We start from the raw sequence: 14,501 nt of genomic DNA on the forward strand, positions 1-14,501 counted from the left end.
GTGTGTGTGTGTGAACGCGCAGAGTGCAGCTCTGATTGCTGTCTTCAAGATGTTACTTTTATTCCCGGGCACCATGGGCCATATAACCCCCTGGAAGGTCATTTATATGCCCTCTCAAAATACACACCCACACACACCCACACCCACACCCCCACACACACACACACACACACACACACACACACACACACACACACACACACACACACACACACACACACCAGATCATATTACAATGCATTGAGTGACAAGCCATTCCCCTCACGCTGTCAAACTCTTGAATACAAATACACAGAAAATCATATATACATATTTACACCCACACACCTCACCCCCTCACCCACACACACACATAAAGAGAGAGAGAGAGAGAGAGAGAGAGAGAGAGAGAGAGAGAGAGAGAGAGAGTGAGAGAGAGTGTGTGTGTGAGAGAGAGAGAGAGAGAGAGAGAGAGAGAGAGAGAGAGAGAGAGAGAGGGAGACAGAGAGACAGAGAGAGAGACAGAGGGAGAGAGAGAGAGAGAGAGTTCAAAGCATGCCACCATCCTTTCTACCATTGATCGCAATCAGACAGAGATGTGAGTAGCTGGAACTACGCCACTTAGGAGTGTCGTGATGCTCACACACCGTTTCAGCAGCTTTTGATGAGGAGAGATGAGGGCTGACAAGTTGAAAAATAAGATCCATGCATGCGTATAATAATGAGAGCAAAATATAATATGGAGAAAATATAGATCATTCCCAGTATACAAACTTTATTCATGTCAATGCAACATGCTCTTTACTGTAGATTGATGTAGGGTTCACAATGGCAAAACATCTCTGGATGCGTCTCAGTTTGGAGGACATGTGTTCAGCTGCTTCCACTACCGTATGCATCATGATATGGTTTCCGCTTGATCTGAATCTCATTAGTCTTCCTGTTCACAGGACTGGGGAGGATTTACTAAAGTGGAATAAAATGATTTAACGTGTCCCCTGCAAAGAAAAAAAAATACTGGCCATCTGTTGTAATTCCAAAGTCTTTGGAAACGGCATCAGTGTTCAATGTTCTGTTTCCCTCCCTGGGTTTCTCCCTGGTTTTCATTTTGTCCACCATACCCTCAAGGCAGGGGGGCCGTTATTGTTGTGGATATGTAACAGTGAAAACATGTCGGGGATATTTCCTTATCTGATCGGAACAATGGATCTGTCTTCGGGCAAATATTCGATTTTCAATGAAGACACAGAATACTTGCAAGAGATACTTTTGGCACACAATAGATAATACTCCCCACCAAAAAACACATCAGTTTGACTGACCTAAAATAGAAAACAAAGGCACAATGTGGTGTCTCGACATAGTTCCACACATTGAAACGTTAACAGTTTGTGAGGCCTTATCGACAGTTAGTCTCTTCTCATCAGAGGTGTCCACAGTCCAGTTTCAAAACAAGTGACTTCACTGAGCATTACAATCAGCTGACTCAGAGAGCGCGTTGGATCAAATTTGTGGCATGGTTTTTACTTTCTGACCCCAAGCAAAAAAAAAAAGTGCCATTGGCCCTGCCGTGGCTCAAACTGTTAGGGCACTGCACTACTACACCGGGGACCCGGGTTTGATTCCGGCCCGATGTCATTTCCCGATCCTCCCTCATCTCTCTCTCCCACTTACTTCCTGTCACCATATCACACTGTCCTGTCAATACAGGTATAAACAAGCCCCTAAAAAAATGCTGTTGCTGTGTAAACGATATGAACATCTGACATTTTTTTTTCAAACAGGCCCCCCTAGTCTCATCTCCCAGATGGATCTCTGCCAGGTTGCTGTTCGTGACTGCAGGCAAAGTATAGAGTGGGCCTACTAGTAATCTGCTTGTGCAAATGGTGTTTTCATGTGTAACATCCTCTATGCATTTCCAACTATGAAGACAGCAACGACATAATGGAGCATTTTCCAGATTTCCACACAGGGAGCCGTTTTCAGATTTTGTCATTTTCCACCGCCCGAAAATGTCGTTGCTGTGTAAACTAGAGCATGACATGGGAGTGGATTTTCACTCCCGTCCCATCCCGGTCCCAGAAAAAAAATCCCATCCCGTCCTATCCCGGACTGGAGTAAAAGAAACAAATCCCATCCTGTCCACTCCTGAAAAGAATGTTTCCCAATCCTGCCCACTCCCACTCAAAATCAATCCCACTCCCGTTTCATCAAAAAAACGAGGCTTTTTTTAATGAAAAAATAAGCGAGCATTCCCGCTCTCGTTCATTTTTATTCCCGCTCCTGCCCGCTCCCATTCATCTTTATTCCCGCTCCTGCCCGCTCCCGTTCATCTTTGAATTTTGACTCCCATCCCGCGGGAATCCCGCAGGACCCGCGGGACCCACGGGAATTCCCGAAAAATGTCATCCTCTAGTGTAAACCATATGAACATCTGAAAAAAAATAACATTTTGAACAGGTGGCCCTGAGACTCTCATCTCACAGATGGATCTCTGCCAGGTTGTTGTTGGTCACGGCAGGGGAGGGCTTGCTCTTCAGCCCCTCCTGGAAGGTGCCGCACCGGGACGTGTCGGCCAGGAACATCCTGGGCGTGCAGAGGGACAGCAGGATGGTCTTGTACTCCTTGCGGAAGTTCTGGTTGAGCAGGCCGTAGATGACGGCGTTGAGGCAGCTGTTGAAGTAGGCCATGAAGTAGCTGGTGACGAAGAGCCACTCGGGGATGTTGGGCGCCACGCGCGCCGGGTTGATGGCCACTGCCAGGCCGATGAAGTTGAGCGGCGCCCAGCACACGGCGAAGAGCACGAAGACCATGAACATGGTCAGGAAGTTGCGCAGGTCACTCGGCTTCATCATCTTGGGCTTTGGGTCGGGCTTCACGCGATGCTTCACCTGCATGATAAATACGATACCATACAAGGACAATTAATTGTCAGTTTACACTGAAATTCATTTTGCATCTCTGAGCAAGACTCTTTTAAGACAGGACATAGGCTACTCATAACATCGCAAGACTATTGCACAACTGACAAAAACAGAACATAGGACCTTGGACTGGTAGCCCAGAGAATATAGGCCTATGAGCCTGATTTGCGTCTAGTTTATCACGCAAACCAACATCCGAGACTGCGTCCAGATTCCGACGCTTTCCCTGCTGTCTAGAGCAGTGTTTCCCAACCTTTTTTGTCACGTGTACCCCCTAAGCCTTTTTGTCATACCATGAGTACCCCCTCACTCATGCTTTATATCCCAATGTGACTATGCTACATACATTTTTTCATTTTCCCAAGTACCCCCTGCAGTGTGCTCGCGTACCCCTAGTGGTACACGTACCCCTGGTTGGGAAACACTGGTCTAGAGCACAAAGGTAGCTTCTGATTGGTCTAGCTGTGCCCTTCCCAAAACCATCCCTTAACCTAACCTGTCAGTAATGTAATGTTTCTGAGTTCTACAACTGTGCTCTTCCCAAAACCATCCCTTAACCTAACCTGTCAGTAATGCCATGTTTCTGAGTATAAAATTTGTGCCCTGACCAAAGCTTTCCCTAAACGGGACACAATTTCAGTTTTTGGTTTGCGTTAGATTATAGACGCAATTCGTTCGAGATCCTGTAGGGCCTATATATACAGACAGACATACATGCATACATGCATACATACATACATACATACATACATACATACATGTACATCAATTACATACAATCCACATAACTTGAAGATATCATCATGGTGGAGTGATAACACTATACATACTGTACAGCCTAAACTGAAACACCTACTTGAGGGTAATAGCTGATATTCTTGGTGAAGAATGTGTGTGATGTCAGTAGAGATGCATGTGGCCAGTTGGAGCATACTTTTTTTTTTTTTGGAGCATACTTTTGTTGTAAGCTTCCTGGAATAGGTTTGCTATTGGCAACCCAATGATCTTAGAGCCGATTTTGATTTAGTTTTGGAGTTTTGCTTTATCTTTGACAGAGAGGCTGCTATACCAAGCTGTACTGCAGTAAAGCATAACGCTCTGGATCACAGATGTAAAAAATAAAAAAAGATTATTTGGGCACTTGCAGCAAAGGATCTTAATCTTCGCAGGAAGTATATAGGCCTACATTGCTGTATTTTGTAGATGTTAAGTCAATGTGGTCAGTCCAATAAAAACATTGTCATTTGCACAAGGTAACATGCACAGCTAATGAATATTCAGTATGCCTAACATGTAACCATGTAAGGGGCATTTAAGATTAATTTCACTTTGATAAGTTGTGTTTTAAAAAGCAACATCAGGCGTCTGGAAAATAAACAGCATGAGGAAAACAGGCAACTAACTTGCATAGCCAGCTTGTGCTTTTCATTCATAGGAATAAATATTCAGTAGGCCTATTTTTAACAATGTGAAGGTGGATTCAAGTAGAATTTCATTTTGGTAAACAATCTTTGAAGCTCACAAGCTTTGAACTTGAATGGAACTAGATGATCATAAACAGGTAGCCTACTATAGTATTTTTTTCTTTTCATTTGTTTATTTGATTTTTGGAGTATGTTCAAGGACAGCTTTTTTGGTTCGAAAGTGTATTAAATAATTTATGGACGTGTTGGCCTCCATTTTGATAGAGGAGATAGGAAGTTAGTGGGAGAGAGAGAATGGAGGTGCAATCGCACCCAGGTCCCTGACATAACAGTACAGTGCCTTAGCCGTTTGTGCCACGCCCCAAGCCAACTATGTGATGTTTTTTTAAAAAGTGCTTCACCTGAATGACGAGCACCCAGATGCGCATGTAGCAGTAGGAGACCACCAGCAGGGGGATGAGGAAGTGCACCACCACCACGGAGATGGTGTAGTAGGAGCTGACCGTCTGGGCGAAGGTGCAGGAGAAGATGCGCGGGTCGTACTGCAGGGAGCCCACGAAGAAGTTGGGCACGGTGGCGATGGCCGTGAGCGCCCAGGTCAGGCCCAGGTAGCAGAAGGTGTTCTTCAGGCTGTAGAGCCGGTCGTAGTGGAGGCTGTGGCAGATGTAGCAGTAGCGGTTGATGGCGATGGCCGTGATGTTGAAGATGGAGCCGATCACGCTCAGGCCCATGATGAAGCCGCTCGCCTGGCAGTGCAGGTCGCCCATGACCCAGTCGTTGTGGAAGATGGCGGTGAGCACCAGAGGGTACGGGTAGACGGCTACCACCAAGTCAGCCACCGACAGGCTCACCACAAAGATGTTCCCTGAGAGAGAGAGAGAGAGAGAGAGAGAGAGAGGCGCGAGAGAGAGGGGTTTAGTGAGAAGGCCTTTCAGTCAACAGTTCAGCATAGCAGAGCTTGGTGCATATTTGTCTGTTTGGCAAAGTAGTCTGTGTTCTTTGGCCACAATCAAATATCCATTTGTCAAGGATATCACGTGTGGATAGATTTGTAGGAAGTTTCGATATTTATCTTGTTTTGGTTACTCTCATGTTGATAGCAAATGTGGAAAAAGGAAATAACAACAAGCAATTATTTGGTTCAGGCATTTGTTATTCAGACATTTTATTTCATGACTGTCCTCACAAAACGGCATGTTACTTCATGCTAATGCATTTCACGTGTTATTTTGACGCAATTACGGTAGGTTTTGCAATGCCACGCAATGCTTTTACCATGGTGACAAACCTCGTGTGGGGGACATGTTTTTTCCATTAGGTGTAGCCTATGCAACATTTTGTCGCTAAACAAAACAATACTAAACTTAACCCAGATCAAACTCATCGCTAACCCGTCGGTAAAGAAATTGCACCCTCACTTTTGTCATCATCATCAACCGAGGAAAACGTGAGAACAGGAGAATAGTTCAAACTGGTGTTAGGCCTACATGGTGGCACCATTGTTTATACTGTTCCATATCATCATAAAACCCATTACTGAATTTCATCAAGATTTTTTTCTGACAGATTGTGACAGACTGAGCCCTGAGGAAGGTCATTAGACCGGAAGCTTGGCCATTAAAAGAGAAAAAAAATAAGAGGGGAAAAAAACATTTAAGTAGGCATATGCTGACATTTTTCTTTCATAGTTCTGGCAGATTGTGAAAATTGTGATCGACAGTCTTTAAAGGCACTGACAAAATCTCACATACCATCATCAGCTCCATGACACTGAAGCCACAACAAAATAACACCATGAATTGCATCTGTAAGCTTTGATAACAATGACTTCAGCCTCAAGGGGACTGGGACAATTCAAAGACCAGCAGTACTTTTTACCAATTGCTTTGCATAATCACTTTCATGGACCCCGACTCCACTTTTGATCATTCTACTCGTCTCCAGTTTTATTTTCCGTTTTATTTTTGTAGTTTTATGTTTACAAGTCACTAATTGCAGTAAGGCAGGGGAATTAAAACTTTGCCATCTCATTGATCAAAAATGGCAAAAGCCAGGATGATTCACGATTCATCATTATTTCTGCAAGATTAATTGCATTCCCATTCCAACTGCATTTGAAAGGTAACACATTTCAATACACTGCGCTTGCAAAACATTACATTTTTACAATACATTTTTACGTTTACATTTTCGTTGTCAGCACTTTCACACAAGTACTCAGGTCAACCACCACCATATTTGCCCAATAAACTGTTTAATGTTGTCACGCTACATCCAAGACACTACATGTAAATCGATTTGAAGAGAGACACAAGATGGGCTACTTTAACAAAGGGCTCTGACGCAAATGAAAGAAAGACTCCAAGCCTCTCCAAGTGAAAGCATTCCAAGCCCATTACCAGAAACACAATTCCTGGAGCAAGACGGGGATGGATTGCATTGCTCTATTCTTCATCTTACCCCCTGCTGGACGGTGTGCGAGGGAAAAAAGAAGGTGCAGCTTTATGACCACTGGGCTGCACAAAAGGAGCAGGCACCTCTGACAGAGAGAAAAGCGAGAGAAGCTAAGGGCAGGTTAACTGGAGCAGCTTTACACACCCCACACAGGCAATGGGTCTCTCTTTCCTCTCCTCTCCTCTCCTCTCCTCTCCTCTCCTCTCCTCTCCTCTCCTCTCCTCTCCTCTCCTCTCCTCTCCTCTCCTCTCCTCTCCTCTCCTCTCATCGCTCTCCTCTTTCATGCAAGTATCTGAGGCTATTCATCTGGACGAGCAAAAAAAATATCTGTTTATGTGGTGTCTCATTATTTCTGCAGCCAAAGGAGAAAAAAAACTCGCAAGTAGGGCAAGGGCCTCTCAAGCAAGGAAAATAAGAGCTGTGAGAAAAACAATTATGTAACTCCATGTAAAAATTCATCTTGGGCGCTCGAAGAGCAACGCGGCTCAGGTCAATGCGCCCAAGGCGCCCCCCCCAAATGCCGCTTTATTTTATGTAAGCATTTAATCAGACGACATTATCAGAGAGGGAGGTAAGAAGAGCCCTGTTTCCTTTGTCTGTGGCCCAGTCCTTGTGTGTGTGTGTGAGAGAGGGAGGTAGCCCTGATAAGCAGTCCTAACACAAACGTCTGTCAGGTGTGATCGTCTGGCAGATTTGTCATCTGTGCGGTGGCCTTGAATTATTTCATGAAAACTTGCCTGACAGACTCTACATTTAAGAAAAACACTCCACAAACATACGCATATGTGCATGTGCGTGCGTGCACACACACGCACGCACACACACACACACACAAACAAGATCCAAGATGTCGTCCTTTATTACATCCATGCTGGTCTGATGCGCATCTTGTGGAGTCCAAGAAACCTCCTCCTTGCACCCCACCACCCAACATGCACAATCACACCACCTTCACTTTCACTCACCCTCTATTAAAACTCATCCTCTATAACCCTTATAGAACTACCCCTCCCCCTCCAACCTAACAACACTTCACACCAACCCCTCACTCAACAACATGTTAAGTGACACGCTAAGGAAGACCCAGCAGAGTTGTTGGAGACAGCTGGATAATCAGTCATCCTGCTTCCGAGACCTGCTGATGAAAAGGACAACCAATTCACCCTTCATTACACTTGGTAACCCTGCACCGCAGTTAGAGCTGTCAGGTCACGTTTGTGCAGCGCGTCGCCGTCACATTATTTAATGCCGCTGTGCATCACTCACGGTCCCAAGGCCCCAACTGACCTTCAACACGTACAAGGTGACGCAGCTTTACTAACCTTACAGTGCTCCCAGGAATCTAGTAAGGTTGAATGGGTGCCAGTTAGAACATGGCAGGCAACGCCACCATATCGCACGGACAGTGTAACACAGGGGTTCCCAAAAAGGGGGGAGGGGGTAGGGCTGGGCGATATGGAAAAAAACTATATCACGATATGGATTACGTTATATCACGATAACGATATATATCACGATATAGCACAATTACATATGTTTCAGGGTTTCCGCTACATTCATCTCACAGTGGCGGGCCGCCACGCCTTCGCTATGCCCTGCCCCGATATATATCGTCATATTGCCCAGCCCTAGGAGGGGGTTGGGACTTCAGTAGGGGTCGCAGACAGAATGGACTTATATATATAAAAAAACAGTTCTCACCAACCTATGTTCTTACTTTTTCTGTGAATGTTCAATTAGAATTTAGCAATGTTAATGGACAAATAATGTTTGGTGTTGGAATATGAGGGGGTGGGGGTTGCAAAAATATTCTTTGGTGCAAAAGGGGGTCCCGGGAGAAAAAGTTTGGGAACAACTGGTGCAGCATATTGATTGTGGTAGATATAAGGATTAAGATTAAGGTAATATTGTGACATGACCTTTAAAGGGACACTGAGCCACTTCAGATTTGAAAGATTTTTAATTTGATGATTAAATGCATATACTGCCTAATGTTCAGTAGCTGAGACTTGTCAGGTCATGCGTGTTCATCTGGCATATGCCGTCTGACAGACAGAACATTCATCTATAATAAGACCATTCAACCACCGTCAGATTTAAGAGGAAGTATTAGGGTAACCTTGCAAATGTTGCATAGTATCCCTTTAAAGGAGCACCAACCACCTTTGAATATTTCTCAAATGTTTCTCAGTCAGACCTTAAGGGAGCTCCCCATAGTGCCCTCCTGGAAACCACATGTTGTTAAAAAAAAGACAATGTAATCTCACGATGTTCAAAAATGTGTGATTCTCACGACTAAATTGGACCGAGACAGCGGAAGCAATCAAAAGAGTTTCATACGCCTCATTTAAGCTTTGACTGACTTGTGAAGGTGATTAATTCGGAAAAGTTACCAGGGACTCTAGTCGAGTAAATCTGTGGAAAAAACCCACCCAAACCCAAAGAATTGATAAGGTTTTTCAGCTGATTATTTCAACATACAGTATTACAAAATCTGACTATGGGAAAGATGTCATTTTCAAGATGGCATCCAATATAGCATAAAGACCCTCATTCTTGCTATATCGTATGTGTTATTTACCTTATAAATATGCAAAAACGATTTAACAGGTCACCAGATGATGCACATCTCACTGCATTTTCATGTGATCAATTTCAAAATGTTATTATATGATAATTAGATTATTAAATTAATATTTTCACGTAAGCATTAAACTGTATGGTCTTCAAATTGCCAAATCCTAACTTCCTTATATTGTTCAACTTCCCCACATTGTGCTATTTACACTATTGGCATTAGTAAACATAATCACCTGTACAGCCTTTTTTCAGGATCTGTTTGATTAGAGTGCTGTTCGGGATGATAAAAACACTATTGTAATATTCCTGTCCTGTTTGTCAAGTTTATCAGGACACATCATCAGTGATGGTGTCACTGGGTGTATTGGGTCTGTCAACAGATGAACTGAAGTGCCAGGAGCCACTCTACTTGTGTAAGTAGAGGGCAAGGTGAAACAGTTGGTACTGGAGGAATACAATGTCCTGGAAGGAACATAGGGCTTTATCATAAATGGTAAGCCAGAGCAGAGCCTGCTGTAGCTTTGTAGGCAAGGGACAGGGCCTTGTTTTTAATTCCAGCAAACAAAAAGCTGCTGGACACAGCGTCATACTCTAGAACATTTGCAAAGGTCTTATTGCACAAGCTGGAAGACCAGTCAGTCAGGACGGAGTTGCTGTAGGCTAGTTGAGGTCCGAAATGAGCACGGCCTGTACCAGAAGTGGCATATTAGGTCAGGTACTGTATATACTTCAGATCATTAACACCTCACTACAAACAGGCGTATTCCCAGGCTGTTTGAAAGAAGCAGTTAGAGTAGAGTATCTTTTATTGATCCCAGGGGGAAATTAAGGTGTCAAGTAGCATACACACATACATAAATGAAGACATTGCTCACAAGACGTAACACACATATTACACATAAAATAATCATCATATAAGTTATAGCTCACTGTTACATATATTTGCCAAGGCATATCTCTCTCTCTCTCTCTCTCTCTCTCTCTCTCTCTCTCTCTCTCTCTCTCTCTCTCTCTCTCTCTCTCTCTCTCTCTCTCTCACACACACACACACACACACACACACACACACACACACACACACACACACACACACACACACACACACCAAAGATAAAGTGTAAAGTGACCACAGTGTTCACATGTGCCTTAGCTGAGTGGCACATAGAAGCCAACACAAAGTGGCCATAAAGTGTCCAGGAGTGTCCATAGTCTCTCTGCCTATTACAATGTCCATTGTATTCCTTGGAAAAAGAGATGAGATGGGGGGGGGGGGGGGGGGGGGGTGTAACACAAGTCGCCCCCCCCTGTCTCACTACACACACACACACACACACACACACACACACACACACACAAACACCACACACACACACACACACACACACACACACACACACACCAAAAATAAAGTGTACATAGTGTCACCTGTGCTGGGTGGCCAAAGTGTCCAGGAGTATCAGTAGTCCAGGGGGTTACACAAGTCGCCAACTGTGTCTCTACACACACACCACACAACACACACACACACACACACACACACACACACACACACACACACACACACACACACACCACACACACACACACACACACACACACACAAGCAGCTGTGCATTGTCCAGTGACTGCACTGTCAGTGAAGAGGAGTCGAAGGGTAAAGGGTTAAGAGTCCAGGTAAATAAAGTGTGCAGGAGTGGGATTTGTTATGCAGTCCAGTCCCCTATGACAATCTCTCTTTGTGTGTCCTTCTGTGCAATGTTGAATAGCTGGATGGCCCTGGGTACAAATGACTTCCGCAGCCTGTCTGTCTTGCAGGAGATGGGCGCGCAGTCTGTAGCTGAACAGGCTTCTCTGGTTGTTGAGGACTGGGTACAGGGGGTGCTCGTAGTTGTCCAAAATAGAGTCCAGTCTGCTAAGTGTCCTCTTGTCAGCAGTGGTTTGTGAGGGCGTCCAGTTCTGTGCCGACAAACAGACCCTGCTTTCCTCACCAGCCTGTCAAGGCGTCCAGCATCTCTCTTCCTAATGCTGCCACCCCAGCATGCCACAGCATAGGAGAGCACACTGGCCATGGCAGACTGGTAGAACATCTGCAGGAGTCTGTTGCAGACATTGAAAGACCTCAGCTTTCTCAGAAAGTAGAGTCTGCTCTGTCCTTTCTTGTACAGTGCATGTGAGTTTGCAGACCAGTCCAGTTTAGAGTCCAGGTGAACACCCAGGTACTTGTATGTGGAGACTGTCTCCACTGTCTCCCCCTCGATGGAGACAGGCACCAGGGGTGGGGTGGTTCGCCTGAAGTCGATCACCATTTCTTTGGTTTTGGTGGTGTTCAGCCGCAGCTGGTTGGTTCTGCACCATTTGACAAAGTTCTCCACCAGTCCCCTGTACTCCCCCTCCTGTCCATCTTTGATGCATCCAACAATGGCTGTGTCATCCGAGAACTTTTGCATGTGGCAGGTCTTTGTGTTGTAGTTAGGTTAGTTAGTTAGTTAGTTAGGCCCATATCTAATCTACCATTCATGGGTAAAATAATAGAGAAAATGATTTTAATCGATTAACTGACTTTCTAACGTCTAGTAGCTACTTCGATAAGTTTCAATCAGATTTCTGTGCCAACAACAGCACTGAAACAGCTCTCACTGAAGTTATGAATGACGTGCGACTGAATTCTGATGCTGGCAAAACATCAGTCTTGGTGCTATTAGACTTAAGTGCTGCATTTGGCAGTTAATCACGCCATACTACATACATAGTCTGGAACACTGGGTTGACTTTACAGGCATAGTGATCAACTGGTTAAACTCTGAATTCCATGGCTCTGGCTACACAAAAGCAGATTTTATATCAAGTGGCTTAGTTTTACAGTTTTTTAAAGTGATACTGTCCCATTTTTGGAAATAAGCTTATTTTACACCTCCCCTTGAGTTAAATAATAGGGTTTTACCGTTCTCATGTACTTTCAACCGTTCTCTGAGTATGGCAGTGCAAATTGTACACTGAAGAAGGCACACGCCGAAACACGTCTGTGCAATAAAAACACTACTATGCAAGGTGCGGCCTCCTTCTTGAAACATTGAATTTGAAATTTGGGCCAGCACCCTCAGAGACTGAAATAATTAAGAGTGACGCCTGCTCCAAGAAGAAAATTGACAGTGCAAATTGTACCTCCATGCTCGCAGTTAACATTGGGTCCTATGAGACCAGCTCACGGCTAACTGGTCTCAGGACTCAATGTTAATTGTTAGCTTGGAGGTAAAATGTGCACTGCCATAACTAGAAAACGGTTGGAAGTACAGGAGAACGGTAAAACCCTATTATTTAACTCAAGGGGAGGTGTAAAATAAGCGTATTTCCAAAAATGGGACGGTATCACTTTAAGTCTAGACTCAAGACGAAGCTGTTCTTAGATGCTTTCCCCTAGCAGCTTTATATTATACAGTATGTTTTCATTCGTATTTTTATTTTACAATATGTTTTTTCTTAATGTTTTACTTTTTCATACTCTAATTTCTTTCTTTCTTTCTTCCTTTCTTTCTTGTTTCCTTTCTTTTTGCTGTTAATTTTTTGTGAACCACATTGAGTTGCACTTGTGTATGAAATGCGCTATACAAATAAACTCGCCTTGTCTTGCCATGGTCTGATTTTATGTATATTGAACAGTGAGAAGCAGCATGACTGGGAAACTGAGGCTATGGGCAAACGAAAATGTGTGCACAGACCATGGAGTCATCTGTCTACAATAACAGGTACTGTGTATCATCAGTGTAACAGTGAAGCCGTGAGAACAGATAGCATGGCACCGTGAGGTGGTGTGTATGGCAAATAGGAGCCCCAGCACCGACCCTTGGGACACAGCTGTGGTTAGGCCAAGTGTTAAGGACAGCTGACCTTGCCATGATACAGGCTAAGAAGTTATATTACCAGACTGAAAGAATGTCTGGAAGAATTTGAGAAACATAAAACTCAATTTTATAAATCAAAGAGAGGTGTAAAGTAAGCATGCTTTCAAAAAATTCTGCCAGCCAGCCTAGTATCTGCATTAAGAGGCTGAGTGATGCAGTATTTTTAGATTCACTACAAAACAAAAATAGATATCCATAATCTCCTCTGAATAACTGAATAAACGAAATAAAAAAATAATTTTGAGCCTGGCTTTTTGAGATTTTCATTTTTTTTTGCATTTTTCAGTGCATATTTAATTAGATATAGTCTAATTACCATATTTACAACGTAACATTTCAGAAAACATTTGTTTTCATGTGTGAATAATCATGGGGTAAAGTTTCATGGTGATATTGGCAAGTTTTGGCCTATTCACCTGTAGTGCCGCCCTTATTTTAAGCCGCTGGCAGACATGTTGAAAATAACCCATTTCTCAGCCAGAAGTGAGATTTTACTAGATTTTTCCTCATAAAGTTTCGTTTTGGTGGGCTGCTTACATTGTGAAGAAATGTTAAGCTTTTGTGGCACGTCATGACATCAACGCCTTCATTCCGCCTGAACATTACGCCAGCATACTCCACAAACGCATTGTGTTGACACTTACTCATGTTAAAGACATGGTAAAGCAAGCATGAAATTGGCTTAATACAATATATAGGGAAAGTATACCTCAGGCTAGGCAGCATCATTTCAGATTTGACAGATGAAGATGGCTTGTGTTTTATAATAGCTGGCGCATGCTCTTTGTGTTAATTGAATATGTCAGTTGTTACGGTCCCCTGAAGGAGCAGGTGAGGTGTAACACAACGCTTAGAAGCTCAAACAAAAACATGCAGTTAGTGCCAGTCTGTCGGTCTTCTCTTGTGTTTGTGTGTGTGTGTGTGTGTGTGTGTGTGTGTGTGTGTGTGTGTGTGTGTGTGTGTGTGTGTGTGTGTGTGTGTGTGTGTGTGTGTGTGTGTGTGTGTGTGTCTGTGTGTCTGTGTGTCTGTGTGAATGTGTTTGAGAGAGAGAGAGAGAGAGAGAGAGAGAGAGAGAGAGAGAGAGAGAGAGAGAGAGAGAGAGAGAGAGAGAGAGAGAGTAGAATTATATCATCTGCAAAATCCCACAATGTCCACTGGGTTCTGTTTCTCTTTCCTTGTGTTGTTTCCCTCCTGACCCAATCAATAAAGAAAGGCGTAAGAGGAATGGTGAGGGAGGACAT

General features: G+C 43.9%; 1 protein-coding gene across 2 annotated transcripts in view; it reads right to left on the minus strand.

The window, feature by feature from the left end:
• Positions 1-746: 746 nt before the first annotated feature.
• LOC134440401 (melatonin receptor type 1C-like) overlaps positions 747-14,501 on the minus strand; it is a 32,042-nt gene continuing 18,287 nt past the window's right edge. For both annotated transcript variants that reach the window (XM_063190467.1, XM_063190466.1), the window contains 2 exons: positions 4,729-5,192; positions 747-2,870 (listed from right to left, as the gene is read on the minus strand). In XM_063190467.1, coding sequence (XP_063046537.1) covers positions 2,460-2,870; positions 4,729-5,192 — 875 coding nt within the window. In that variant the 3' untranslated portion in view covers positions 747-2,459. The remainder of the gene's footprint in view (positions 2,871-4,728; positions 5,193-14,501) is intronic.

The sequence above is a fragment of the Engraulis encrasicolus genome, chromosome 23, assembly GCF_034702125.1.
Source record: "Engraulis encrasicolus isolate BLACKSEA-1 chromosome 23, IST_EnEncr_1.0, whole genome shotgun sequence".
Lineage (NCBI taxonomy): Eukaryota > Metazoa > Chordata > Actinopteri > Clupeiformes > Engraulidae > Engraulis > Engraulis encrasicolus.